At 52.9% G+C, this 26,250-nt stretch overlaps 1 protein-coding gene across 7 annotated transcripts in view; it reads left to right on the top strand.

The window, feature by feature from the left end:
- EPHB2 (EPH receptor B2) overlaps positions 1–26,250 on the top strand; it is a 205,549-nt gene that overhangs the window by 50,468 nt on the left and 128,831 nt on the right. For all 7 annotated transcript variants that reach the window (XM_074017503.1, XM_045378463.3, XM_045378461.3 and 4 more), the window contains exons 2-3: positions 20,596–20,660; positions 23,590–24,274. In XM_074017503.1, coding sequence (XP_073873604.1) covers positions 20,596–20,660; positions 23,590–24,274 — 750 coding nt within the window. The remainder of the gene's footprint in view (positions 1–20,595; positions 20,661–23,589; positions 24,275–26,250) is intronic.

Below are 26,250 nucleotides of genomic sequence, written 5' to 3'. Positions count from 1 at the left end.
GAAAGTGGGGCCGAGGGAACCCAAAAATGACCTTGTAGCCAGGTCCTGAAAGCTGAGCAGAATTTTGGCAAACAGGGTGGGCTGGGGAAGACTGTGGGCTCAGGTCAATTCCATGCTTGGTAGTGGGGGCCTGGGTTTTTTAAGACAGGGACAATTCTGTCCCCTGTCTGCAGAGGCAGTCTTGATGACATCTATTTTGGTTTTGCTTCTAAAAGCACCTCCTGCCCCACCTGTGCCCTCTTCCCCAGCTTCAGGTGTTGTTGATTCTGTCCTCAAGGAGCAGCTCTCCAGCCTTCGCAAAGCTGAGCCCCTCAGAGTCTCGGGTGGATATAAGAGCCTGTTTGGCCTTTTTCTCTCATCCTCCCCACAAGCCTGCAAAGGAGGGTCCCATGAGTCCAGATAAGGAAACTGTAGCTCAGAGAGGTGAATGCATGCGACCAAGGCCACACAGCCCAGCCCCAGGTTGACCCAGGTGATGCCAGCTGTCTCCAGAGCCAGTGGTCTTGCCAAGTACACGTCTGTAGGCTTCCTAGGCTAGCAGCATCAGCATCACCTGGGAGGCTTGTGGAAAATACAGATTCCCAGCTACCAATTACGAGCCTGCCCCCATGATTCTCTTCTGGTTTTATGGGCATCAGGGAATGCCAGGACTGATGTTTTTAAAACTTGCCCAAGTCCGTTGTGATGCACAGCCAGCCACTACCCTGTGCCACCACCAAATGATGTTCAAAGTGTAACAGATTATGAGAAGCAAAAAAACAAAGAGTAGCACGAACACACCAAAATGTTGGCAGTGGTCATGGAGAGGGGGAGGGATAGTGGGGGGAGATAATTATTATTTTGTACTTTATACTTCCATCTGACTTTTCTGTGTTTTCCAAATTGTCTCTAATGAGCATGTATTGCTTTTATAGTGAAAAAATAAGTAACAGAGCATCTGGCTGGGAACCATTTGGAGAGGGGTGAGAATGAGCATTGGAGCCATGTCCACACAGACCCAGGTCAGCCACCCGCTCTTGGGCAGGGCACTTGACACTGAGCACTGAGCCTCCATTCCCTCCTCTGTAAAATGGGGATGGAAATTCTCAAAGTACAGCTAGGAAATAATTCCCTAGAGCTAACAATTCTCCTTCTTTCTTCCCTCTCCTGGACCTCTCTCTCCCTGGCAACCCTTCCCTGGACGCCCTTCCCTGCCAATGCCCAGTTGAAGCAGTTGAAGCCTCCTCCCCAGCTCACCCAGACCCTCATGGAGTGTGCAGTCTGCCAGGGGCTTTCAGGGCTGCCTCAGCAAAGCCCATTTTGCAGATGGGGAAACCAAGGCCCCGGGCAGCTGAGGGACTTGGTTGCCAGCTCTGGCTCCCCAGCAGAGGGAGGGGGGCGTACACGTGTCTGCTGCGCATCTCTGCCTGTCGTTGCCTTGCTCAGTGTGTGTGAGGGGGCAGCAAGTCACCATCTGTGTTTTCCAATAAAAGAAAATGAAAATTGAAGCACATTAAAAATAGCTCAATTGGGATTCCGAGCGGGGCTCTGAGGCCTGCTGTGGCAGACGCCCAGCCTGCCTCCCCCTCCTCCCAGCCTGGCACCGACATCACCCGGAGTCATCTGAGGCAAACGTCTCCTGGTGGCGTATGGGAAGGGACCAGGGTGCAAGCAGTGTCCCTGATGGCACCAGGGGCCACTGGGGACCCCTGATTCCAGTTTCCCAGCTCCCAGCAGCTGGTGTCCCACCAGAGACAGGAGAAAATGGAATCGGGGCCATATGCTGGGCAGACTTCAGACACCCTCCACTCCTCCCAGGGCTGCAGGACCCTCAGCTGGAACCTCTACCCCCCAAGAGAGGCTCAGGGACACCCTGTGGCAGAAAGGAAGGCAGCCTCTTCTGGGGGCCTGGAAACCAGGTTCCCAGGCCACCTTTTCACTGAACCCCTGTGCTTTGAGCAAGCCAGGAACCCCTGGGGGCCTACTTCCTCCTCTGTCCAATGAGGGTCTTGGTAGGGGCCAAGGGGTGGTGTGTGAGTGGGCTTCTGAGGCTCCTGTCTCCAGCAAGGCTCCTTCCTGGCTTCATGACCTGGGGAAGCCCCTTCCCCTCACTGAATCCCAGTGACCTAGTTGGAAATGAGGATGATTTAGGAGTTTCCTGTAGGGGATGTGTCAGAGGACAAAAGGAGACATCAGTAAGCACTTAGCTTGGTGCCTGGCATGGACAGGGACTTGACCAATGGCCACTATTGTAATCCTTCTCATTATCCTGATTTTCTGTGAAATGGGAGCGTGGTGACCCCACACCATAGAAAGCCTGGGTGAGCTCTGCGCTGGCTGCAGTGGCTTATCACGAGGAAGGCTGGCATTCACCCAGGAGTGCTGGTGCCCAGTGATTCCCAGCATCTCTTCCTCCCCCGTGGGTCCTGCTCTCTGCAGCAGCATCCGGTGCCTATGGCCAGCCACTGTGCAGACCCTCAGTGAGGCAGACAAGGGGGCACGATTCCTACCTCGAGGCCTAGAGAGTGCTGGGCAGAGAGCAGCCCTGGACCCACATAGCTAGGCCCACGCAGGGGTTAGCTGCCAGGATCTGAGTGATCTGGGAGTGGACAGGGCATCCATGGAGGACCTGAGCTGCCTGAGTCTGGGCCTGTGCAAGCAGAACCCAGGCTACATCCTGCAGGATGGCCTTGGGCAGGTTGCTTCACTTCTCTGGGCCTCAATTTCTTCATCTCTAAAATGGGGTTGATAATAGTTCCTGCCTCATAGGGCTTTGGGAAGACGAGTCCTGGGCAGGGTTTGGCAGGTGGAAAACACTACATCCATGGCACCCCTGAGAGCACCAGCACACCCCCACCTGCAATCCCATCCCTCCAGGACGGAAACTGTTGCTGGGCCCACCAGGGACCAATCACACAGGACCAGCACCTGCCCCGCCTCAGCTCCAAGCCTCTCCTGGACGGGCACACAGTGGAGGTGGGGTGGCTCCCCTCAACCATAGATGTCAACTAAAGTGGCCAGACCGCTCCCCCCACCACTTCAAATGCCCTTCAGCGGAGGGTCTGGGTGGTTTCTCAACGGCAAGGAGTGAGTGTGTGGGGTTCACGGATCCCGCCATCACGGAGTGTGAGAGATGACCACTTTCTTGACTGAGGATGGTCTGTTAGTTTCTTGTTGCTGCTATGACAAATTACCAAAGTCTTCATGGTTTAAAACAAGATGCATTTATTGTTTTACAGCCCTGGAGGTTAGACGTCTGAAAAGGATTTCACTGGGCTGAAATGGCCGGGGGCGGTGGAGGGCACACTACCTCCAGAAGCTCAGGAGGAGGATCCTTGCCCTTTCTAGAGCGTTCTAGAGGCTGCCTGCATCCCAGAGCTTGTGGCTCCTTCATCCCCAAAGTGTGTCACTCCCACCTGGCTTCTGACATCACATCTCCTCTCTAATGCTAACCCTCCCACCCCCTCTTACAAGGACACTTATGATTATATTAGACCGACTTGGTTAATCCAGGATAATCCCCCCATCTCATGATTCCTAATCTCATCTCATTTGCAAAGTCACTGTTGCTACATAAGGCAACATTCCCAGATTCTGGGGATTAGGAACATGGGCATCTCCTCAGGGACATTATTCTGTCTCTCATAAAAGAGAAAGCAAGTCTGCTCAGCCTTGCCCAGAGGGTGCTGGCTGATGTTGATAATAACAATATCATAACATCCGCTTATTGAGTGATTGCTTTGTGTTATAATTTGAGTGATAATGACCACGGTCAACATTTTACTGAGCACTTACTATAGCCAGGTTCTGGGCTAAGAACTTAACATGCATGATCTTGTCACAGCCACCTGCGAGGCAGGTACCAATCTTGTTCCTATCCCACAGCTCAGAAAGGGAAGCTCGAGACTTACCCTGGGGTAGTGGGTTAGAAAGTGGGGTTCAAATGTAAATGACTCTGCCGGGCTTAGTGGCTCACTCTTGTAATCCCAGCACTTTGGGAGGCCGAGCCGGGTGGATCATTTGAGGCCAGGAGTTTGAAACCAGCCTGGCCAACATGGTGAAACCCCATCTGTACTAAAAATACAAAAGTTACACGGGTGTGGTGGCACACACCTGTAATCCCAGCTGTTCAGGAGGCTGAGGCAGGAGAATCTCTTGAACCAGGGAGGGAGGCGGAGGTTACAGTAAGCCAAGATTGTGCCACTGCACTCCAGCCTGGGCGACTCTCAAAAAAAAAAAAAAGTCTAAATGACTGCTGAGGCCACTGCCTCAGACCCTGGGATGTGCCGCTGGATAGGCCATTTCCGTGCTGTTTGGACCTAACACCTGGGTTCCACTGCCAGGTTCCCGCTCCCCTGCCCCTTGCTCCAGTGGCAGATACAAGAACTGCTTGATGGGGTGTCACCCTCGCCAGTTTGGGTTCCTCCAAGCAGGGACTGCGGTTGGGGTAGATGCACAGGAGGCGCTCAGAGGGGATGTTAAAACGGGAGGAGGGCGGAGCCTGGGAGGATAGGCAGGGGTGCCGAGGGCTGCTTGTGGGAGAGCGGAGTGGGTGTCTGTCTGAGTCTAATTCTGTATCTGGGTGAGGGTGAGGAGCCGGACATTCTGGGAACCAATTCTGGCCACACCACTGAGTGTTTCATAGGGAGCCTTGGCCCAGAACCTCTGAGGCTGTCTGTAGCATAGGATCCCCACTGCACTTTGCTCCTTGCAAAGCCTTTAGGAAGCACCAGTGTGTTGAAAACCCTGAGTCTAGCCAGGTACAGTGGTTGACGCCTGTAATCCCAACACTTTAGGGGACCGAGACGGAAGGATCACTTGAGGTCAGGAGTTCGAGACCAGCCTGGCCAACATGGCAAAACCCCATCTGTACTAAAAATACAAAAATTAGCCAGGCGTGGTGGCAGGCCCCTGTAATCCCAGCTACTCGGGAGGCTGAGGCAGGGAATCGCTTGAACCCTGGAGGCAGAGGTTGCAGGGAGCCGAGATGGCGCCACTGCACTCCAGCCTGGGTGACAGAGAGAGACCCTGTCTCAAAAAAAAAAAAAAAAGGAAACCCTGAGTCCATCCCTTGAGCACCAGCATTCTCCTTTGCTGGAGCCCTGGGGCCCTTCCCCAGTTCTGTCTTTCCACCTCTCCACGGGCTTTCTGTCACTCTGCGTCTTAGGCCCCACACATTGCTACCTCACCATGGGATCTTGGACCAACCCCCAGGCTGCTTCAGTCTTTCCGTGTCTGCATTGGGTGCTGCCTTCATGCTGCATGCCAGCAATCCCTAAGGCCTCAGCTCATGATGTGACCCCTTCACAACCTTTGCGGGACTGACAAGGAACCTCCCCACCCTGGGAACCCACTGCTGGCCTGGTCTGCTCCCTGGGGCGGGGGCAGAGGGGACAGAGGCCAGGTACAGGAAGAGGGCCTCCCGCAGGAGTACATGTCTTCCCTGCTCCTTCAGCTGGAGGCTCAGGGAAGATTCCTTAGACATTCCCTGTTCGCAGCATCCTCCTCCATCAGGGTCTTCCTGCCTCCCTGGAGAGCTCAGCTGTAGCCAGTGGGAAATGGGACAGATAATTGCAACTTTAAATAAGGCCAAGTGAACGCTCCCTCCCAGGCACAGCACAGGGGACTCTCTGAGCTTTGAAGGGAGGCAGCCGGGAGGAAGCCTCAAATGGCACTCAGAGTCCCAGCACTACCACTGCCTCCTTGGTGACCCCAGGCAAGTCACAGCCCCTCTCTGAGCCTCAGTTTCCTCATCTTTGAAATGGGGACCACATGGCATCATCTATGGAAAGTCGCTAGCACAGTGCCTGGTACATTGAGCACCTAGTAGGTACTCAATAGCTGGAAATAAGGATTATGATTATTATCCCTGTTCAGATTCACCTGTCCCACTCATCCCACCCCACCCCAGAGGTTTCTTTGGGAGCTGTTCTCAGCCATGTCAGCCTCTAGGTGAAGGAGGGGCGACGATGATTGTGGTACTAGCCTCCTCTGAGCTAGGCTGACTGTGCCAGGCCTTGTGCAAAGGGTGTTGTGTCCATACCTATGAGTAGGTGCTGTTTACTATTCCCATTTCCCAGATGAGGTCACTGAGGCCGCATCCTGTGGTGGGTGGGGGAAGGAGAGGGCTAGCAGGGAAGGGGTTGGGAGCCCATCAGCCTGAGGGGACCACCCATCACCTACCCCATCAGAGAAGTATCCTGTCCCAGTGGGATGCGAGCCAGCGTGGTGAGATGCTTGAGGTTCCGGGTCCAATTTGCCCTTTATAGGAAAACATTTCTGAGCCTGCTCCCAGCATCAGTAGGTCTGACTGTGCTGCCCCAGGCTGCCGCCACCACCACCAATACAGAATTCCTGGTGAGAAGGAACCCCAGTGTGGGGCTGGGTTGCTGATGGGCTGACCGGGCAGGGCACTGGGCCCAGCTGTGGTCTGTGGTCCTGTGGCGTCCGGCTCTCATGTGGACCAGCGGAGTGGCACAGCCAGCAGCTTGGGAGGCTTCTGTTTGGCTCAGAGACAAGGCCGGGTCTGCCATGTTTGTGGGCTTAGCACAAGGCCATCTGACATAGCCTCTCCTTGTGTCTCAGGGGAAGCTGTCTCCAGGTCACGCTGGGCACCAATGGCCTTCATCCTCCACTTAGCAGCCCAGCTTGCAGGGCCCCGGGCCCAGTCCAAAACCAGACTAGGAAAGGGCCTCAGACACACTCTGGAGGGCGAATTGGAGCCCAGAGAAGGGGCGTCTAGCTCAAGCTGGGGAAGTGGAGGTGCTCTGATCCCATGCTGCCACCTGAGGCCTGGAAGCGCACCCTTCGCGACCCTGCTGCCTGCATCAGCTGTCACCGGAGACTTTCAACTCCCAAAAGGCTCCTTGGGATCAGGAAAGGAGTTTGGGTCACACAGCCCAGAAATCAAAGCCTGCCTCCCTCACCAACTGGCAGCCAACTTGCAGGGATCTTGCCGGCTTACTTGTTCCCCCTGCCCCTTGGTTTACTTATCTGCAAAATGGGGGCAATGACCCATCCCTTGAAGGGTTTTGGAAAGCTTAGAGGAGCTCAGGTGCTGTGCTGGATGTCCATTGCATGGGATAGTGCCTAGCAGGTAGTAGGTGCTCAGTAGACAGTAGCTATGATGATAGAGATCCTAGTGGTGGAAGCAGTATTCCTTCACCTCCTGGCCCATGTCCTCCTTCCCACCACTGGCTCAGGGTGCCCCTCATCCCCCTGTGTCTTCTGCACCCCAAAAGCTCTCTTAATTTCAAGCCCTGCTCCACGTCAAGGGCCCCACCAGCCCCTGCCAGAAGCTGGCTCTTTGGCTGGCATTGCCTCTCAGGGTGTCAGTGGGAAATGGTGGGAAAGAAATGGTCACTAATGCTGAAGACACAGAGGCTCTGGTGAAGATGGTCATGGGAAATTGCTGAGCAGCTCTCCTGAGAAACATCGACATGCGAGAAAATGCCCCAGCAGAGCCGTGACTGCTTAACTGCCTGAGATGCCAGGTGCGGTTGGCAAGAGAGCCCAGGGAGTCATGCTGAGCAGAGATGGCACCCTGGGGTGTTCTGTCACTGCACCCACACTCCCGAGGGCTGCGGAGGTGGTCCTGGAGCCAAGCGTTGATGTGGGAGGGATGCAGGCATTCTGGAAACGTCTCCTCCGAGGCAGCAGCCTCTCTCAGAAAGAGCGAGGGCTTTGGAGCCACCAGACCTAAAGTGGAATCTCTTCTCTGGTCCTGACCAGCTGTGTGGCCTGGAGAAGCCCTCCGTACCTCTCTGATCCTACAATGTCCTCATCTATAACATGGATCCATTACACAAGAGAGCACAGCAACAGCTGTCAGGCCACTTCTTCTATGGTCCCCTGCTATCTTAGGGGTGAAGTCTTAGTCCTTCAACCTGGCATTCAAGACCCTTTGTGAGGCCAGGTACAGTGACTCACACCTGTAATCCCAGCACTTTGGGAGGCCGAGGTGGGAGGATCACATGAGACCAAGAGTTCAAGACCAGCACGGGCAACATAGCTAGACCCCAGTCTCTACTAAATAGATAAATAAATAAATAAATAAATAAATAAATAAATAAATAAATAAGCAAGCAAGCAAACAAGCCAGCAGGGTGTGGTGATCGCGCATGTAGTCCCAGCTACTCAGGAGGCCGAGGTGGGAGGATCACTTGAGCCCTGGAGGTTGAGGCTGCAGTGAGTCATGCTGCCACTGCACTCTGGCCTGGGTGACAGAGAGAGACCCTGTCTCCATTAAAAAAAAAAAAAAAAAAAAAAAAGACTGGTGTCTGGAGTTCTCTTTCTCCTAGGCCTTCCTTCTCCCTCCTGCAGGTTCTTGAAGGGGCCCTGATCATTCTCTCCTCCTGGCCTTTGTACAAGCTGTTCTCTCTGCCCGAGACACCCTTTCCCCTTCTGCTGGTGCTTTCTCTTTCCCTCCTTCCTTTTGCCTTGCTGTCTTCTACTCAGTTTGGGGTTCAAGCCAGTTGCCACTCACTTGGGAAGTCTCCTTTAACCTCCAGGCAGGGTTAGGATTCTTCCTTTGCTGTGGGATCCCCCTTATAGACTGGGACCCCTTATGTCTGGGATCTCCCTTACAGACTGTAGGACAGGAGACTGTGGCAGGGGTGGGGCTGAACCTGGTTTAAGTTACCATTCACTGGCCCCTCTTGGGGTGGGACGGGCCCCAGCCATGTGCATGTTCATAATGTGATGTGGACAACAGATTCTCAGGCCACATGGGGCCCTGGTGAAGCAGGCTATCTGAAGGCAAAGGGAAGCCAAGTTCCAAGGCCACAGAACAGAGCCCAGGATGCCAGACTCAGCAAGGGCCCAATCCGCAGGTAGATACTCCTGGAGCTTGGAAAGTACTTGGGAACTAGTGGCAGGAGCCATACAGGGTTTGCTTCAAATCAGTAAATTTCTCTAAGTCAGTGATAGTATCTATTTTTGATTCTCCAATACTACTACTTTTTCTTTTTTGAGACAAGAGTCTCACTCACTCTGTCACCCAGGTTGGAGTGCAGTGGTGAGATCTCAGCTCACTGCAACCTCTGCCTCCTGGGTTCAAGTTGATTCTCGTGCCTCAGTCTCCCAAGTAGCTGGGATTACAGGCATGCACCACCACACCCAGCTAATTTTTGTATTTTTAGTAGAGACAGGGTTTTGCCATGTTACCCAGGGTAGTCTGGAACTCCTGAGCTACAGTGATTCACCCGCCTCGGCCTCCCAAAGTGCTGGGATTACAGGCGTGAGCCACCACATACAGCCTGATTCTCTAGTACTCAGCATGGGCTTGGCACATAGTAGCTGTTCAACAAATGCAGGCTGGCTGGATGGGAGGAGTGGGTAGCAGATGTATAGATGTATAAATAAATGATGCGAATGGATGGACAGGTAAATGAATGGTCGAGTGGATAGATGAATGGAAAGAGGAGAGGTAGGGAGGGAGATTACTTCAGGGGAAGGGAGAAAACCTAAGTGGGATGCTGGGCATGGGGTGAGTGGATGAATTGGTGGTGTAAGGATAGACAGATGAATGCGGTAAATGAGAGAATGAGTAGATGAATAAATAGATGGGTGAGTGGAAGACAAGATGGCAGAATGACTTCCTAAATAGCTGCTTGAATTGGGTGATTAGATGGATGGATGGATAGGTGAGCGTGTGGGTGGGTGGACTGCTGGATCAGTGAATGGGTGGCTACATGGGCGGGCAGATGGATCAGCGTATAGATGTGTGCGGGTGGGTAAATAGGTAGGTGGGTGAGTGAGCAGATGTCAAGATGGTTTATGGATGATTGCAAGGATTGGATGGTTGGAAAGATAGATGGATGAGTGGGCGTATGGGTCAATGGGTGAATGAATAAACAGTAAATTTCATGTAGCTCAATGCCTGACACCCTGCCCAGAAGCAGAGGGGTGGTCTGGGTTCTGGGATTTGAGTTAATTGTCCTTCACTGGGGGAAACCAGTGCCAATTAGGCAAATCCATCAAGTCCCAGCAGGTCCTGCAGCAGGCTTGCTAATTGACTCCAACCCGACAGACCCCATCTTGGACTTACAGTGGCCTGTGTCTTATTGATTTGTAATTTACACTCCATTCACATGCAGAAGGATTTGAGGTGACTTGTAAGATTAAACCTGCATGCAACAGGACAGTTAGAAATAAAGTGAGACAGCTAAGAGGCCACATAGCAGAGTGATTAAAAGAGTACCTGGTTCTGCTCCTGGATCTGCCATGTACTCGCTGTGTGATGTTGGGCAGATTACTTAACCTCTCTGAAGGTTATTTTCCCCCATCTGCAGGAAGGAAGGGATGAAGGGAGGTTGGTTCAGTAGGAAGATGAATGGATACATATGCGAGATGCTAGTGGATGAACAGGTGGTAGAATACTAGGTGAGTGGAGTGGGACAGATGGATAGGGTGACAGGGTGGGTGGCTGGATGAATAGATGGGTGGGTGGGTAAATGGGGACAATAATCATTATCACGTGGGGCATTGTGAGCATCAAAACAGATAATATGTGTGACAGCTCAGCACAGTAAGTACTTTGGATTATCTACTATATGGAGTCATCTTGATACCAGTGACCGCGTTTCCTGGAGGAAAAACTCAGACACCCAGACTGATGATGTCAGCAAGAAAGAGCATTTAAGGTCTGGGTGGGCCTGGGTGATCAGGAGTAAGGTGGTTTTAGAGGCTGGTGGCTACCACAGTGAACCAGCCTTGGTCTTGCCTACAAGGCACTTACAGTCCAGTTGAGGGGCAGATGAGTAAAAGAAAGTTGCAGGACAAGGTGACAAGTACAATGATGGGAGACACATATAGGACTCCGGGAGCCCCAGCGCCAGGGTCATCAGGGAAGGCTTCTCAGAGAAGACATTTGAGATGGGTCTTAATGAACATGTCTGAGTGTCCTAGGCAGGCCAGGAGGGCGAGGGACATGGCAGGGAGAAGGAACAGCACCTCGAGTGCCAACAGTGGAGTGAGGCTGTGTCCAGTGGGCAGAGGGGAGATGCACACAATTTAGAACCACTCAGAAGGGATGCAGCTATAAGCAACTGGGGTGCCCAGGGCCCCTGCCTTCATTAGCTAGCCTGAGCGTATCTCAGCTCTGCCGTGTCTTGCAAGTGACTGCCTCTCTGAGCTTTCCTCCCCTCTTCTGTAAAATGGCCCTGACGATTGGTCCTCCCTCAATATGTCCCGTTAGGATCTCAGGAGATGAGTATTAATGTGGTAGGCATTGTTCCGTGCACACGGTAGCTGCCCAGTAATGCCAGCTGCCATGATGATACTTCTTTACCTACTGAATAGATGTGAAAACTGTGTGGGTTCATTTAAGTAAAAGGCTTTAAAAATTTTAAAATCACTCGTCAAATGCTGGCTGTGAGATGCAGCCTGGTGTATCGGGAAGACTTGAGGGCAATTGGCGTGGGTTCAGTTTCTGATTCACTATGTGGCCTTGGTCAAGTCACCTAAAATGGGACCAGTCGCAGGCATCCCTCAGGGTTGTTGTGGGAACTAAAGGAGCGCTTAATGTGTCCAGGGCTGTTCCCGTCCCTGCCTCCCTTCTTTCCCTTCCCCAGCAAGCCCTGGTGTTCATTTACCACCCACCCCACCCCCAGCAACCCCGTCCCAGACCCCCATCCATCATCCTGTCCTTTGCCGAGGTTAAGTGGGTCCCCAAGCAGCGAATCCAAACTCTCCCGAAGCCCCGGCTGCACAATGTGGCCCGCTGTTAGTGAGCAGCCGGGCTGGCCCAGAGGATTGGGTTTCAGCCGGGGCGGCCGGCGCTGGCGGATGCCCAGGCCAGCGGCAGGCAGGCAGGGGACAGAGCAGAGGAGCTGGCGTCACAGGGATTCCTCCGCCTGGGCCTGAGAAAACAAGAGCAGGCTCCAAGCAGGCAACCGAGGCAGAGAAGGGCCTCTGAGCGGTGGGAGGACAAGAAGGGGTGTGTGCTACGAGAGTCCTTGGGCAGAAGGATTTTACATTAGCCAGGTTCTCTTTCCTTGAGACTGAGGGCTGAGCAGGGGGCCGAGGTAGAAAAACAACGTGCTGCTTGTTGGTAGATTTCACTTTAGAAAATCTGCATTCTTCTAGGAGCTAGTCGGGGTCTTCTCTGGCGTCTCCACCTCTTGCCTTGCTTTGGGCCAGGGAACCCAAGGCCATCTTGGGCTCCCATTCTCATGATGTTTATAGAGGAGAGGGCTCAGGAAACTCAGTCAGGCTGGCCTGGGTTCAAATCTCAGCTTTGCTTCTTTCTGGCTGTAGGACTTGGGGCAGATCTCTGAGCCTCTGCAGGCTCAGTTTCCTCATCTGTACAATGGGATAAAGGTATTGGCCTTACAGGGCATGTAGAGGGTTTAGCTCAGGGCCTGGCAACGAGGGCACAGGGAGATGAAAGCAGTGATTCTTCCTTCCGTTTCCTGAGGCAGCATGATCTAGTGGCTTCTGGGATCCGACCAAAGCGATCAAATTTTACACTGCCCCTTACTGGCCATGTGGCCTTTTGGAAGTCCTTGATCCCTCTGAGCCTTGGTTTCCCCCTAAGTTTGCTCTGGGATGTAAATGAGACAATATCAATGAAGTGCCTGCCCCTAGGAGGCCGCCATCAATGTCAGTGACTTTCCCTATGGCTCTGTATGGTCCAGCCTTCGCATGCTGTAAAAACCTTTGGCTGCCAATGCCTCCTTCAATGCATTAGAACAATGCAGTGAAGTATACAGAGCAAGGATTTTGTCATCGCCATTTTACAGATGAGGAAACTAAGGCTCGGAGAGGTGAAGTGACTCTTCCAAGCTTGTCAGTGTCCTTGCCTCCTCCTGGAATTTCTAACTTGGACCATGGAAAGAGTGCTGTGACCATGGACAGTCTGGGTCAGGCCTCCAGGCTGGCCTTACCAGGCCTTGAGATCCCAGCCAGGCCTAGCTTCAGGCCACTTCAGCCCCGCCAGCCCCAGACAGGGTGCAGCAGGAGCCGCTGGGAAGAGCCCGGGCTTGCAACTGCTGCATGGGTCTCACGCCAGGCTGGTTTGCTGCCTGGGCTGCAGGCTGCTAGTCAATTTGTAGGTGAAGACCCGTGGGTGCGGTTACCAGGTGTCTGTTCATCTTCAGCTTCAACCCTTCCCCCAGCTGTCCCCCAAATCTAGCCTAATTTCCTCTGCCAAGGCCACTCTGTAACTCAGCGGTTCTCAGGGCAGATCACATCACTACCCTCTTCAAGAATCTTCCATAGCTCCCCGCTGCTTGTGGGATAAGACCCAACTTCCTCAGCCCCACGTTTGAGAGGCCCTCCACATTCTGATGCCCTGTCCTGTGCTACCATCTCCTTCCATGAAGCATTTTGCTCCCACTACATGGGACGGATACTCCAGCGTGGCGCAGTGGCTAAGGACATGGGCTTTGGTGCGAGGCAGACCCAGTTCCACTGCTTCCTGGCCATGGAGACCTTGAACAACCTCTCCAAACTTTGATTTCTCCAACTGTAAAGGGAGATCCTAAAGTACTTACTTCACAAATAGTTAACGATGAAATGGGATAATGAGTGCTAAGCGCTTGGCCTGGAGCCCACCACTGAGAGCCAGTCATCAGTTTTATGATTGCCCAGCCTTCCCCGATGTCTTACATTTCTGTGCCTTTGATTCTGCTGGGCCCTGTATGTGGTGTGCCCTTCCCTCTCCTTCCAGCTCACACGCCACCTCCTCTGAGATGCCTTTCCAAATTTCCTGCTCAAAGCTACTCCCTTCTTCCTCTGGGTTTCCTGGCTCCTGGCCGGGACCAGCCGTCTCACTCCGCCCCTCCCTGCAGTAAGTTCACACGTCGGGCACTAGTCTGGGAGCTTTTTGAGGGAAGGGCCTGCTGATCTGCCTCTGTGTCTCCAGTGCCTGGCTCAGGGCCTGGCACACATCGGGTGGAGGAGATGTTCATTGAATGACCATGACTTTGTTACTTAACCCAGCCAGAGCAGGAGGAGTCAGGACAGCTGCCAGGAAGAAGGAAGAAGGAGGCTTTGAGCTCAGTTTTGGAAGAGAAGTTAGCCAGGCCAACAAAGCAAGAAGGGCCAGGCGTTCCAGGCAGAAAAATCTAGAAGGGTCAAGCCACCAGTGTTCGGGGAGGTAAAGTGCTTTCTGCAAGCAGGAGGAAATTTTGGATGGCTGGATATGAGAGATGCGGAAGACTGGCTGGAAGGTAATTAGCTGGCCTGCTTGGCAGGGGCCTCGAGTAGCTTGTTGAGAGCTAGGACTTGATCTTTCAGGCAGCAGGAGCTCTGAAGGGTGATCACACGTGGACTTTAGGAACATCACCCAGCTGCCGTGTGGAAGATGGATGCGTGTGCTAGTGCCAGGCCTCGTTCTTAGTGTTGAGGGTACAGTGGTGAACAAGGTGGATGCAGACCTCCCCTATATGTGGGCCCTGGGAGACATCAGATGAACAGGACTCACCTACATGGTGTCATTTAATTCTCACCATGACCCATTTTTCAGATGTGGAAACTGAGGCCCAGAGAGAAGAACTGGCGTGCTTGCAATCACACACTGGAGAGTGCCACAGCCAAGATTCTGGCCTGGGCAGTCTATGCCCCACTCCCCTGCTGCCCTTCTCCCGCCCCCTGCTATTCTCACACAGGCCCATGCAGAGAGAGAAGATAAACACACACAAGCCCTGAAGACTTTGTTGCTTTGTGTTGTCTGTTTTTTAAGGCTATGGCCATGGCATCTTAAAAATAACACAGTTGTGAAAATAGATGGATGTGGGTTCCAGTCCTAGCCCTTCCTGTGTGCACTTGTGCAGGTTGCTTCTCCTCTCTGATCTCAGTTTCCTCATCTGTGAAATGGGGTTAATACTAGTATATACTTCTGGAGGTTGAGCCTGCAATGGCATTTAGAGGGCCCTGGACAGTGCTTGGCATGCAATAGGTGCTTAATGAAAGTTCTTTCTTCATGACTTTGGAACATTCACATACTGTCATTAGTGCAGACAAGCGGCATCTGTGGTCCTAGAGAATTATAGCCTACGAGGGGATCAGACAGAGCTGACTAGGAGTGGATTGGAGACTAGGGGGCAACCACCCGCTCCAGCCTGAGAGCAAGGGGCCCCCCTGCAGCCACCTCCTTTCAGCCCAACGCTAACGACTTCAGTGTGTCTCCCCTTTAAGTTCAAATATTTCTGAAATGTACACTGCTCGTTCACACATAGCCAGAGGGGCCATCGGGCCTCCCCAGCCCGGCAGTCAGGGCCTCCTGATTGCTTTCTTCTGTGCAGCCTCCAGGAAGGAGAGGGGGTGTGGGGACAGTAGGGGTAGCGCCAAAGTCACTCCCATGGCCGGGCCCGTGTTTTCACACTGAGGAAGACGCTCTGGGCTGGTGGCCCCAGGTCCAGCTTTTGCCTGGATGCTAAGAATCTGTGAGTCTCTTTCTTCATCTATCCATTGGGATTTTTTAAAATGGGCATTAAGAGCAGCCCAGGTCTGGGAACCAGACATTTCAATAGGGTGGGAGGGCCTAAGAGCAGGTGAAACAGCACAGTGGGCAGAGTGGGAAGCAGGTAATAACAGCGAGGCTGGCAAGGATGTGGAGAGACAGGGATGATCCAGCAGAGGGGCCTCGGAGAGCTGCTGACCCTTCATGGCCCTGTCCTGTGCTACCTGGGCAGCCCCTGCTTAACCTCTCCAGGCTCAGCTGTCAGCTCCCACTGCTTCCAGCCCCATCCTTCAGCCAGCGCTTGATTCCCACAAACCCCACTGTGGCCCAGCTCACCTCCTGGCCTTTGCCTCTGCTTCCCCTCTGCCTAGCGTGCCCTTCCCACTCCACATCAGTCACTCCCCATTCACCCAGTCTTTAAGCCTCCGTGCAGGCGTCACATTCTCCTGGAAGCCATCCCTAAATTTGGCATTTTCTTCCCCTGCTTCCATATTCATTTCCTATAACCTGCAGTACACCACGCACGTCCTCATTGTGGTCTCAGCCACATAGTGTGGTGATTAATTATCTGTGTACAGTGACAACAGCTTCCCCTGCATGAGAGATTGTCACCGTCACAGTGGGGATAGAGATAGAAACATTTCCAGAGCTTCAGAGGCAGCTCAAGGGAGCCCAGCAGCTCCCAAAGTATGGGAAGTGAAATGATGTTCGGTACTTTGCAGACAAACATTTTTAATTGTAGTAGTCTGTGTTTATTTTCCTTCCTGTTATGGCAAGAGATATTGGTTTTCCATTTATAATCATGATTACGTTTTTTTCCTCTTTAAGATGCATTTAAGAAAGTAAAGGAGTCAAGTGGAAGAAAAAGTAGTAACTAAATAATTGTACAGGTTGTAGGTGGAAATGGCTAAAGTCATTAACGTTGTCTATGTGAAAGGCTCAAGCCTGGGCAACCGTAGTGGAGCAGAACACTGGCATATGCTCAAGCCTTGCAGATGGGGAGAGGAGGCCTGTGTGCCAAGCCCTGTGCTAGGTCTTAGGGATCCCAGGACCGGGACCCAGCACCCACCTCTCAGGGGACCACAGAGCTTTGGGAGAAGATAGCAAATAGGGGTAGTTACCACCCAGAATATCTTCAAGTGCCGGGATACCTTGAAACACCCTTGGCTGCAGAGCATTGGGGCAGAATGGATTTAAGAGAACTTGCTAGAGGAGGTGACCTGAGTTGAGACTTCACAGACGAACAGTAGGGCAGGCAGAGAAGATGTAGAGGTGAGAAGGTCAGAAGGAACAGTATGTGTGAGGTCCAAGGGTGAGAAAAGACCACATTGTCTGTGCAGAGTGAGACGGCCAGTCTCTTCACCTACTCATAGCTGACTGGAGGGCAGCTTGTGGGTGGAATAGATGTGTGATCTTGGGCAAGTTCCCGAGGCTTTGGAAGCCTCAGCTTTCTCATCTGTGAAATGGGTCATCTGTGAAATGGGACAGTATCAAGTACCTCTTGGCATTATTGTGAGAATGTTGGTGAGAGATTCTGGCTCCTAATAGGATCTCAGCAGACATGAGTTCTCTCCCTCTTTAGGTTTTTGGGATTGGAGGGGAGGCATCTGGTGTGTTACAGGGTGGAAAAAGGACATGATGGTGGTGGAAACAAAGCTTGGTTTCCTGAACCCACTAAGTTCTTGAGGCAATAACTATTAACTCCAGATTCCCCAGAGAACAGAGTTTGACTTTTGTGCTTGGTTTGAGAGGAACAAAGAGAAAACTCAGGGCACCCCAGGGAAAGCAGCATCAGATGGACTGGGATGGGCTCCATGGAGGCTTTGGCCGTGGAGCAAGAGACTGATGCTTGTCAGATGTTGGCAGGCGTATCTGGGAGGTGGGGGAAGGCAGGCAGACTAAGCTGGAGCCTCTTGGGACTGCCTTCACTTTCAGGGGCCACCTAATAAGCCCAAAGGAGGAAGCAGTGTGTGCAGGCACTGGGTGTGCCAAAAAGCATTGCACACCATCTAAAGACAGCAGCTGTTACTAAGTGAGGATCTACTTTGTGCTGGGATCCAAGCTGCTATACTTCCAGACTCGGAAGGTATTTTGGCCGTTTTCCAGGTGAGGAAACTGAGACTTAACAAGAGATAGAACAAATAAAGGTCCATTTGTTTTTTGTTTGTTTGTTTATTTGTTTTGTTTTTTGAGACAGAGTCTTGCTGTATCACCCAGGCTGGCGTGCAATAGTGCAATCTCAGTTCACTGCAACCTCTGCCTCCCAGGTTCAAGCAATTTTCGTGCTTTAGCCTCCCAGGTAGCTGGGATTACAGGCATGCGTCACCATGCCTGACTAATTTTTGCATTTTTAGTAGAGACGGGGTTTGACCATGTTGGCCAGGCTGGTCTCAAACTCCTGACCTCAAGTGATCTGCCTGCCTCAAAAGGTTCATTTGTAAGAGTCTGTGTTTATTTTCCTTCCTTTTATGGCAAGTGATATTGGTTACCAAGCAAGGAAGGGACAGAACTGCTGTTAGAATCCAGATCTCTGTGACCTCCAGAGCCCAGGTCTGTGTGCTCTGCTCATTTGCCTTTCGTGCAGAGGTAGAGGGAGGTGTTAAAATTGAAAAGCAAAAGACCAGGTTGGGGAGAGAGCATGCTTGTGCTGCCTCCTGCCACAACCCAGAGGGGTGACAGATTTCCCAGAGCCAGGCTTCCAGGCAAAGCCAGGAGTGGCACTGGAGAAGGGAGCAGAGGAGATGCCGGCCCTCTACCTCCTCCCAAGGGGATCTGCAAACTTCATGTTCCTTCGTATTTCCTTTGTGTCTGCAAACCAGCCAGTCCATTTACTTCCAGTCCTTCTGAGATCCTCCCAATGCTTTGGGCCACTGCTTTGGGCCAGGAGAGGTAGAAGGCACAGGCGGACAGTGGGTCCCCCCACCCTAAGCTTCTTGGGAGCCCAGAGTTTGAGCACCAACTTTTAGTGTGTGACTTTGGCAAGCCATTTGCCCTCCTTGAGCCCAAGTTTCCACCCGTACGATGAAGATGTCAGTTCCCGGCCCCTCCTTCTCTGGGCCATGGAATCCTCTAGTGTTTGGCCTCTGGGTCAGCCCAGGAATCTAGCCAAGGGATGGGGCCACCTGCTTGGTGGGGTTGCCTCCCCCGCCCGACCCTCTTCTTGTCCCAAGCAGAGTCTCTCCTCTGCCTTGTTCGACACAGCTCCCAGCAGCTGTTCCCTGGGCCCAGGCAGAGAGCCCGGCTTGGCGTGTCTCTGGCTGAGGCCGATGAGAGAAAACAGGTTAAAAGTTCAGCCCTTGTTCTCTCCAGGAAGAAAAATCTGTAGCATTCGGAGTGTGAAAAGGAACCCTTTTTTCAGCTCCAAAGCTGCATAATAGAACTTCCCTCCAATTTGCCATCAAAAAGATGCCCTTGGCACTGGCTCCACCGTCCCTGGCACCCTTACCCCACACCCCCTCCCTGTGCCAGCCCCCAGTGGAAAGGGACACAGTGACCACAGGCGGTCACGGGGATGCCAGTGCACAGGGACACAAGCCACAGGCGGTCGTGGGGACACTTCTGCATCCTCTCTTGTCAGCTCAGGGGTCTGACTGGGGTCACCTCTGGCCAAATGCTTCCTCCTGTCCCCACCCTTTATCCCCTCCACCCCTGCCATAGTTCAAGCCCTAATTATCTGCCATTTGGAACTTCTGAGCTGCCTGGACACTGGGCACACAGCCCCAATCTCCTGGTCCTTGTCATTTAGCCCAGACCATTAAACTAATTGTTTGAAGTGCCTAAAGGTTTATAGGCTAGGAGGCAAGACACCTGCACTTCCCACTGTGCCGCCAACTCCCGTGCAATCTTTGGAAGCCCCTTCTCACCCCTGTGCTTCAGTTGCCCTGTCTCCGAAAGGAGGCAGTTGGGCTGGGCCAGGGACAGCATCTCTGGTTTATATTTGTTTCCTGGAATACTGTGGCAAGAAGTATCATGTGGCCATAGTATAGGAATTGATGAGTGATGCCTGCCCTGGGCACAGAATTGGAGCATGGCAGCAAGCATACCTCTTACCCACTCTCACCGAGCGAGGTGGTGTCACTGTGACCTTCTAGGTCTCTCCCCCTACTGTCTCATAGCTATTTATATTCATACCTCATCTCCATTGCCAGACCAGGAACTGCTCCATGGTAGGGTCTCGCTAGCCACGGTTTTCTCTCTCAGGGTGCCCAGTGCAGTGCCTGGTACATAATGGGCATCAGGATATTTTGTCGAATGAATGCTTGAAAGGGGTTCATTTAAATTCATTCGGTGTATTGCAATTCCATTCAGAAAGTGTTTGGAAGTCAAAGAGGCCAGGAAGGGGTAGAAGAGAGGGGTCCTGAACCTGACCTGGGGAGAATGGGGGTCTCCAGGGCCATGTGGCTCCCTGCAGCTGCTGGAATTGGGGGAGGCAAGTGGGGCTCAGGATGGTCCCAGACGCTGATGTGTCTCCTGAACCCCCACAGGCCATGTGACAGTTGGCCCCTACTGGGTGCAGTGCTTGCTCTCAACACTTCTCCACTCCCGGGACCCTGTCCTGGGGGCAGAGTTACCTGAGCCCCGGGGGAGGGACCTCAGCCACAGGAACATGATGGAAGACTCCAGGTTTCTAGAGAAAGGGAGAGTGTCTTGACAAGATGTGTGCGCCAGAGGGGCAAGGAAGGGAAACTGGGGGGTCTCAGCTGGGACACAAGAACAGCCCGTCTAAGGCGCAAGTTCCCGTTTTTGAGAGTTTCATGCACGCTGAAAAGCAAACAGATCCCCAGAGTTTGATGTTTAGTGGCAAGACCCAAGAGTTTAGTGGCAGACCCTCTGAAACCCATCCAGTAGACCCCAGGTTTAGTGGATGTAAGACCCTCCCCGTCCAGAAAAGGAAGGGAAGGACAGTACCTAGGTTAGTGGGATTAGACTGGCTGAGAGGTAGAGCCTGACCACGATGTAAGGGTGGACTTGGTCTGGAGGGGCGGGGCCTAGAGGAGTGGCATTAGATGATTGGCTAGGCTGTGGGGGTAGGCGGGATAATGGAGTAGAGAGGCGGAGTCTAAACCAAGAGCAGTCTGGAGAATTAGAGCCAGATGACTGGGGCAGTGGAAGTAGGCGGGGCTCTCTGTAAAGAAGGATGAGGGCCCAACAGAGAGATTGACAGCACCTGGTAGGTGGGGCGGAGCGGTGACTCTTTGCTCTCCCCACAGAAACGCTAATGGACTCCACTACAGCGACGGCTGAGCTGGGCTGGATGGTGCATCCTCCATCAGGGGTGAGTCAGTGGTCCCCAAACCTTGCATTGGTCCCCAGGATCCCTCAAACCCTGCTGCAGGACCTGAATGCCCCCTCATATTCTAACCCCTTTCTCCCTCTTCAGGGCCCAGAGCCAGGCCTCTCTCAGCCCCACCCTCCCAATCTCCTACCATTGATGGAGCCATGATCCCCTACCATTGATGGAGCCAGTTACCATGACAACAGGCTGGATGCTTTCAGCCTTTATCCCGTGGAATCCATAGGGCGAGGCTGAGAAGTAGGTGCTCGCACTACCCCTGTTTTACAGATGAAGAAAGTGAACTGTCATTTCCTGAGTACCCACTCTGTGTCAGATACTGTATTAAGCACCTTTGTACACATCATCTCTAATCCCATAGAGAGGAATTATCTCCATTTTACAGATGAGAAAACTGAGGCTCAACAAGGTGTAGCCACCTGCCCAGGGCCCTATAGATAATAAGTGAGGGGCTAAGGTTTGTATTCAGGACTATGACTGAGCCCTCTCTGCCCGCTTTCTGGGTCCCCATAACACAAAGCTCCCCATCCTTTGGCTCTTATCATCCTAGGGTCTATGCTGTGAGCTCTCCAAGAGCAAAATCGGGCATAAATTACAGGCTGTGGGGTCAAACAGTCCTGAAAATCTGTCTTAGCTCTGCCACTCACCAGCTGTGTGATCTGGGGCCAGTTCCTTAATCTCTCTGAGCTTTAGTTTCTTCCTCTATAAAATGGTGATGATGTCTTAGACCTCACAAGACTGTTGTGAGGTTTTCCTGCAAAGTGTCTAATACAATGCCTGGCATAGATTGGGCTCCCAGTCAAGAGAGCTATAATCATCATCATCATTGTCATTGTCATGAAGTTGAATATTCATCCCTCATCCCCGTGGTCTCTGGGGAGGGCTCTGGACTGGACTCTACAACCCAGCCCTTCCCTTCCCCCCACCCCGGTTGCTCCGCTGGGACTCAGCTGCTGCCCCAGGGAACTGCGTTCCTCCCACCCCCCAGGCCTGTGTTCTCAATAGGCAGGGCCCCAGGGTCAGGCCGCTTTCTGTGGCTCTTTCTTGTCACCAATTTTCCATCTGCGAAGGCGGCTGGGCCCACAGCCCCACCCTGCCAGTAATGAGGCCAGGCTGGGCTGCAGGGCCCCCGGACGCAATTATTTGGGGTGTTTAGGCTGCAGGGCCTCCGCATGTTAATTAGAGAGAGGGGAGAAAGGCAGAGTGCTCTAATTAAGTGTTCTAATTAAGTTCTGAAGAAGAGCAGCGGTTGTAACAAGGGGCTGACTTTGTCACATGGTGCCACCAAAAAAAAAAAAAAAAAAATTAATGCAATGTAGGGAGCTTCAGAGTTGCCATTGAAGAAGAGGCTGAGCCAGTCAGCTCCAGACCTGCCCTCCCTGTGTGCACTCACCCTTCATCGCACCTGACCCTCCCCAGGCTGCCAGCCCCTGCTCCACACGCACAGACTTGGCCCAGGGAATCTGAGTGGCACAGGATAAAGGACACCCACTTGAGGGGGACACCTCTTCCATCAGCTGCCACTCCCACAGGCACATTTGGCAATTGGAGGCCCAGGAGGGAGAAATGGCTTGCTCAAGGCCACTCATCAAGTTAGTAGAGCTGGGACTAGAACCCGGGACTCCTGGGGCACACGTGGGGTCCTTGTGTTTCCAGGCAGCACGGGCAAGCACACGAACAGCTCTGGGTCTGTGTGGCCTGGGCCAAGTGACCTCACTTCTGGTCTCTACGCCCTATCCCTCTGTAAAAGGGGTCTAACCATATAGACCATGTGTGATAATCACGCCAAAGAAATGAGATTCTGTTAGGGTGCCCAGCCCCGGATGTGGATGGGAGAGGGGACTCTGCTGTTGGGGCTCCTTTGGGTCTACCCCAGGTGAAGCCAGCCAACACCAAGGGGGACACAGGAGAAGGACAGGAGGGGTGGCTGCCCTCAGCAAGCTCTCAGTCCCACTGACACTGGCCCAAGAGGGCTGAGTGTACTGGGCCCTCACGCAGGGAGATTGTTCCCGAAGGCCCTTGGGAAAGTTGGTGAATGCAAACAGCAGCAGCCAGAGAGCCTGGTGCAGAGGAGACCAGAGACGGTGCTCCAGGAGGGCACAGAAGTGTGCAAAAGGCTCAGCAGTGGGAACGAGCCTGGTCCATGAGTGTGAGGAGATAACCCGGGTCCGCCCTAGGCCCTTCCCGCCCCAACTTTCCACCACTGGGCCCAGCCCCCTGCAGCAGTGAGGCTTGGCACCTCTCTGCTGGGTTTGTGAGATCCCAGGCTGCCCCAGAGAGGGTACGGGAGTACCTTCCCCAGGCAGGGAGGGTGGGCGGCCTCCCTCCAGGTACCCGAGAGCAAATTCTAGCAGCCGAAAGCCCCAGAGCAGAGCTGTTCTCATGGGGAAGGACCCTGTCTTCCCCATCATCCTAGGCATTCACTGAGGATGAGGACTGTCTTCCTCCATCGGACTGAGAGTTCCCAAGAGCAAGGGCTCTCTCTCCCTGATCAGACAGGGGGCTCTCCGAGGGCAGAGGTTCTGTCTCCTCCATCAGACTGGTAGCCCCCCCAACCACAAAGCTGTGTCTACTTTCATCAGAAAGAATTCTGTAAGCGGGGAAGGGTTCTCCCTATTTTCCCCTTCCAGGTGGGAACTTCCTGGCCAGAGTCCCTGTCTCCTTTATCAGATTAGTGTACCGCTGACAATAAGGGCCACGTCTGCCCTGTCAGCTAGCAGAATACCAAGAGAAGGATGTGTGCCTTTCCCACCTGATTGGCATGTCTCCGCCATCAGATTGGGAATTCTCTGATGTCTTCACCATTAGACTGGAGGATTCCCTAAGGCAGAGTCTGTGTCTTCCACCTTAGACTGAGTGTGTGCTGGGGCTGAGCCCTTACCTCCCCACCTGACGAGCATTTTACCCACAGTGGGAAGAGGTGAGTGGCTACGATGAGAACATGAACACGATCCGCACGTACCAGGTGTGCAACGTGTTTGAGTCAAGCCAGAACAACTGGCTACGGACCAAGTTTATCCGGCGCCGTGGCGCCCACCGCATCCACGTGGAGATGAAGTTTTCGGTGCGTGACTGCAGCAGCATCCCCAGCGTGCCTGGCTCCTGCAAGGAGACCTTCAACCTCTATTACTATGAGGCTGACTTTGACTCGGCCACCAAGACCTTCCCCAACTGGATGGAGAATCCATGGGTAAAGGTGGATACCATTGCAGCCGACGAGAGCTTCTCCCAGGTGGACCTGGGTGGCCGCGTCATGAAAATCAACACGGAGGTGCGGAGTTTTGGACCTGTGTCCCGCAGCGGCTTCTACCTGGCCTTCCAGGACTATGGCGGCTGCATGTCCCTCATTGCCGTGCGTGTCTTCTACCGCAAGTGCCCCCGCATCATCCAGAATGGCGCCATCTTCCAGGAAACCCTGTCGGGAGCTGAGAGCACATCGCTGGTGGCTGCCCGGGGCAGCTGCATCGCCAATGCGGAAGAGGTGGATGTGCCCATCAAGCTCTACTGTAACGGGGACGGCGAGTGGCTGGTGCCCATCGGGCGCTGCATGTGCAAAGCAGGCTTCGAGGCCGTTGAGAATGGCACCGTCTGCCGAGGTAAGGGCCAGGGCGGGGCACGTGCCCCTGCAAATGCATAGAACTGGTCTTGGCTGCAGACTCGGGCTGCAGACTTGGGCCTGGCCTCTAAAGCTCAGAGCTGACCATGAGGCACTCTAGGGCCAGGCTTTCCAAACTGGCAGCCATCGCTCGGCTTCTTAGAGGGAGGCACTTGAATATCGCACTTCCTGAAAACGATCCGTGCACATCCTGCAGGTGGTATTCCAGATGATCTGGGTTGGCGTAGGATAAAGGTTTTTTGTTTACGTCATCATACGAGTATGTCAAGTGGTGTCTTTTTCTTCATTTGCAAAGGTGATATGGTTCCCCTTTTAAGAAAACGTATGTTATAATAAGTAACATTTATGTATTAATAAGGTAACATTTTTTGAGCTTTTACTCTGTCAGTATAGACCGGACAATGCTGAAGTGACGAAACAATACAAGTTTATTTCTCCCCTTAATGCTCCATATCCATTGTGGATCAGCTTGGGACTCCTCCCTCTGAGAGTCAAATGGATGGAGCGCCACCATTCGGGATGTTGCCATCCGCAGGGCAGATGGATGGAAGGAGTGTGGCAGATGGATTACTGGCTTTAAAACTTCCACCTGGGATGCACCCCCGCCGTAACCTCTGTGTGCATTTCACTGGCCAAAGCAAGTCACAAGGTTACTTCCTATTCAAAGAGATGGAGAAGTGCGATTTTACCGTGAGCCAGGCCCACGACTCCCCCTTGTACTATATGCTGAGCACTTCTGTGACTTAATTCGTTTAATCCTCACTAGGACCCTGTGACAGAGAGTACTGTTGTATATGAAGAAACTGAGGTTCAGAGAGCTGAAGCAGAGACTAAGTAGAGGATCTGGGATTCCAAAACCCACCCTCTTAACCACCATGCCACACAGTTAGCTTAAGGAGAACTATTAAGTAAGTGTAAGTGATGTTTGAGTACGGCAGAGAACCATGAAGGTGGTCTGCAAACACGAGAAGTTTGTGAGAGGTACAGCCTGGTGCTAAGAAGGCTGTGAAGGTTGAAGGACCTGGGTTAAATCACCCCTGCCAGTCACTAGCAGTATCACCTTGGCCAAGTGTAAAACCCTCCTTCCTAGGTTGGTGTGAGGAGTCAGGTACTTGATGCATGCAAAGTACTTGCGATGGTTTCCAGTACACAGGAAGTGCTTAATAGATGTTAACTAAATGACAGGATGTGTACAAAGCCCAGGTGCTCAGCCTGTGAACTGCAGTGGTGGTGCTGGGGGTGTAGGGGACTTGAAGCTGCCTGTGTCATGTCCTCTTGCATTCCCCATTGGATTCAGAGGTTGGGGCCAGATCCTAGGGTGCCTCAGATGCCAGGCTAAAGGTTTGGACCCTAATCCAGTGTCCTTGGAGAGCCAGGGAAAGTTTAGCCGGGGGGTGGTTGCAGTGATCCTCAATCTGATAAAATGCTTGTTAAATCTACCAGCTCTGTGGTTCCTCCCTCTAGCCCTCTGAGATAAGCAAGGCAGCTTTTCAAGATACCTAGAAGGACAGATGGGGGTGCCAGAGACAGGAGGAGGGGGCCTATAGGGGAACCATTGTTGTCATCTCAAGAGACAGTGGCATCCTGGAGTGGGGCGTGCACCAGTGCTGGGGAAGAGGAGAGGTAAGATCAAAGGATGTTTTGCCAATGAAAGGGATGGGATGGGAAGACAGGATGGAAAGGGAGGAGAGGGAAGAATCACAGAGAACAGGGCATTACAGCTTGCAGGAAGGTGATGGTTCTAGGAAAGAAATGGGCAAGTTAGGAGAAAGGGCTGGTTTCTTGGGGAAGATAACAAATTTGGTTTTACGTCCTTGGGTGTAAAAGTGCACAACCTTGGGGGACGGCAGTGGTGAGACAGGGTGTGGGTGGCAGAACAAGTGAATGGGAAACCAGCCACTCATTTTTGATGGTCCGTTCATTCATCAAACTTTTACTGAGCCTGCTCTGTCAGAC

The sequence above is a fragment of the Macaca fascicularis genome, chromosome 1, assembly GCF_037993035.2.
Source record: "Macaca fascicularis isolate 582-1 chromosome 1, T2T-MFA8v1.1".
NCBI classification, from domain to species: Eukaryota; Metazoa; Chordata; class Mammalia; order Primates; family Cercopithecidae; genus Macaca; species Macaca fascicularis.
The sequence above is the reverse complement of the archived record's forward strand: the minus strand, read 5'-3'. Positions and strand labels throughout refer to the sequence as shown.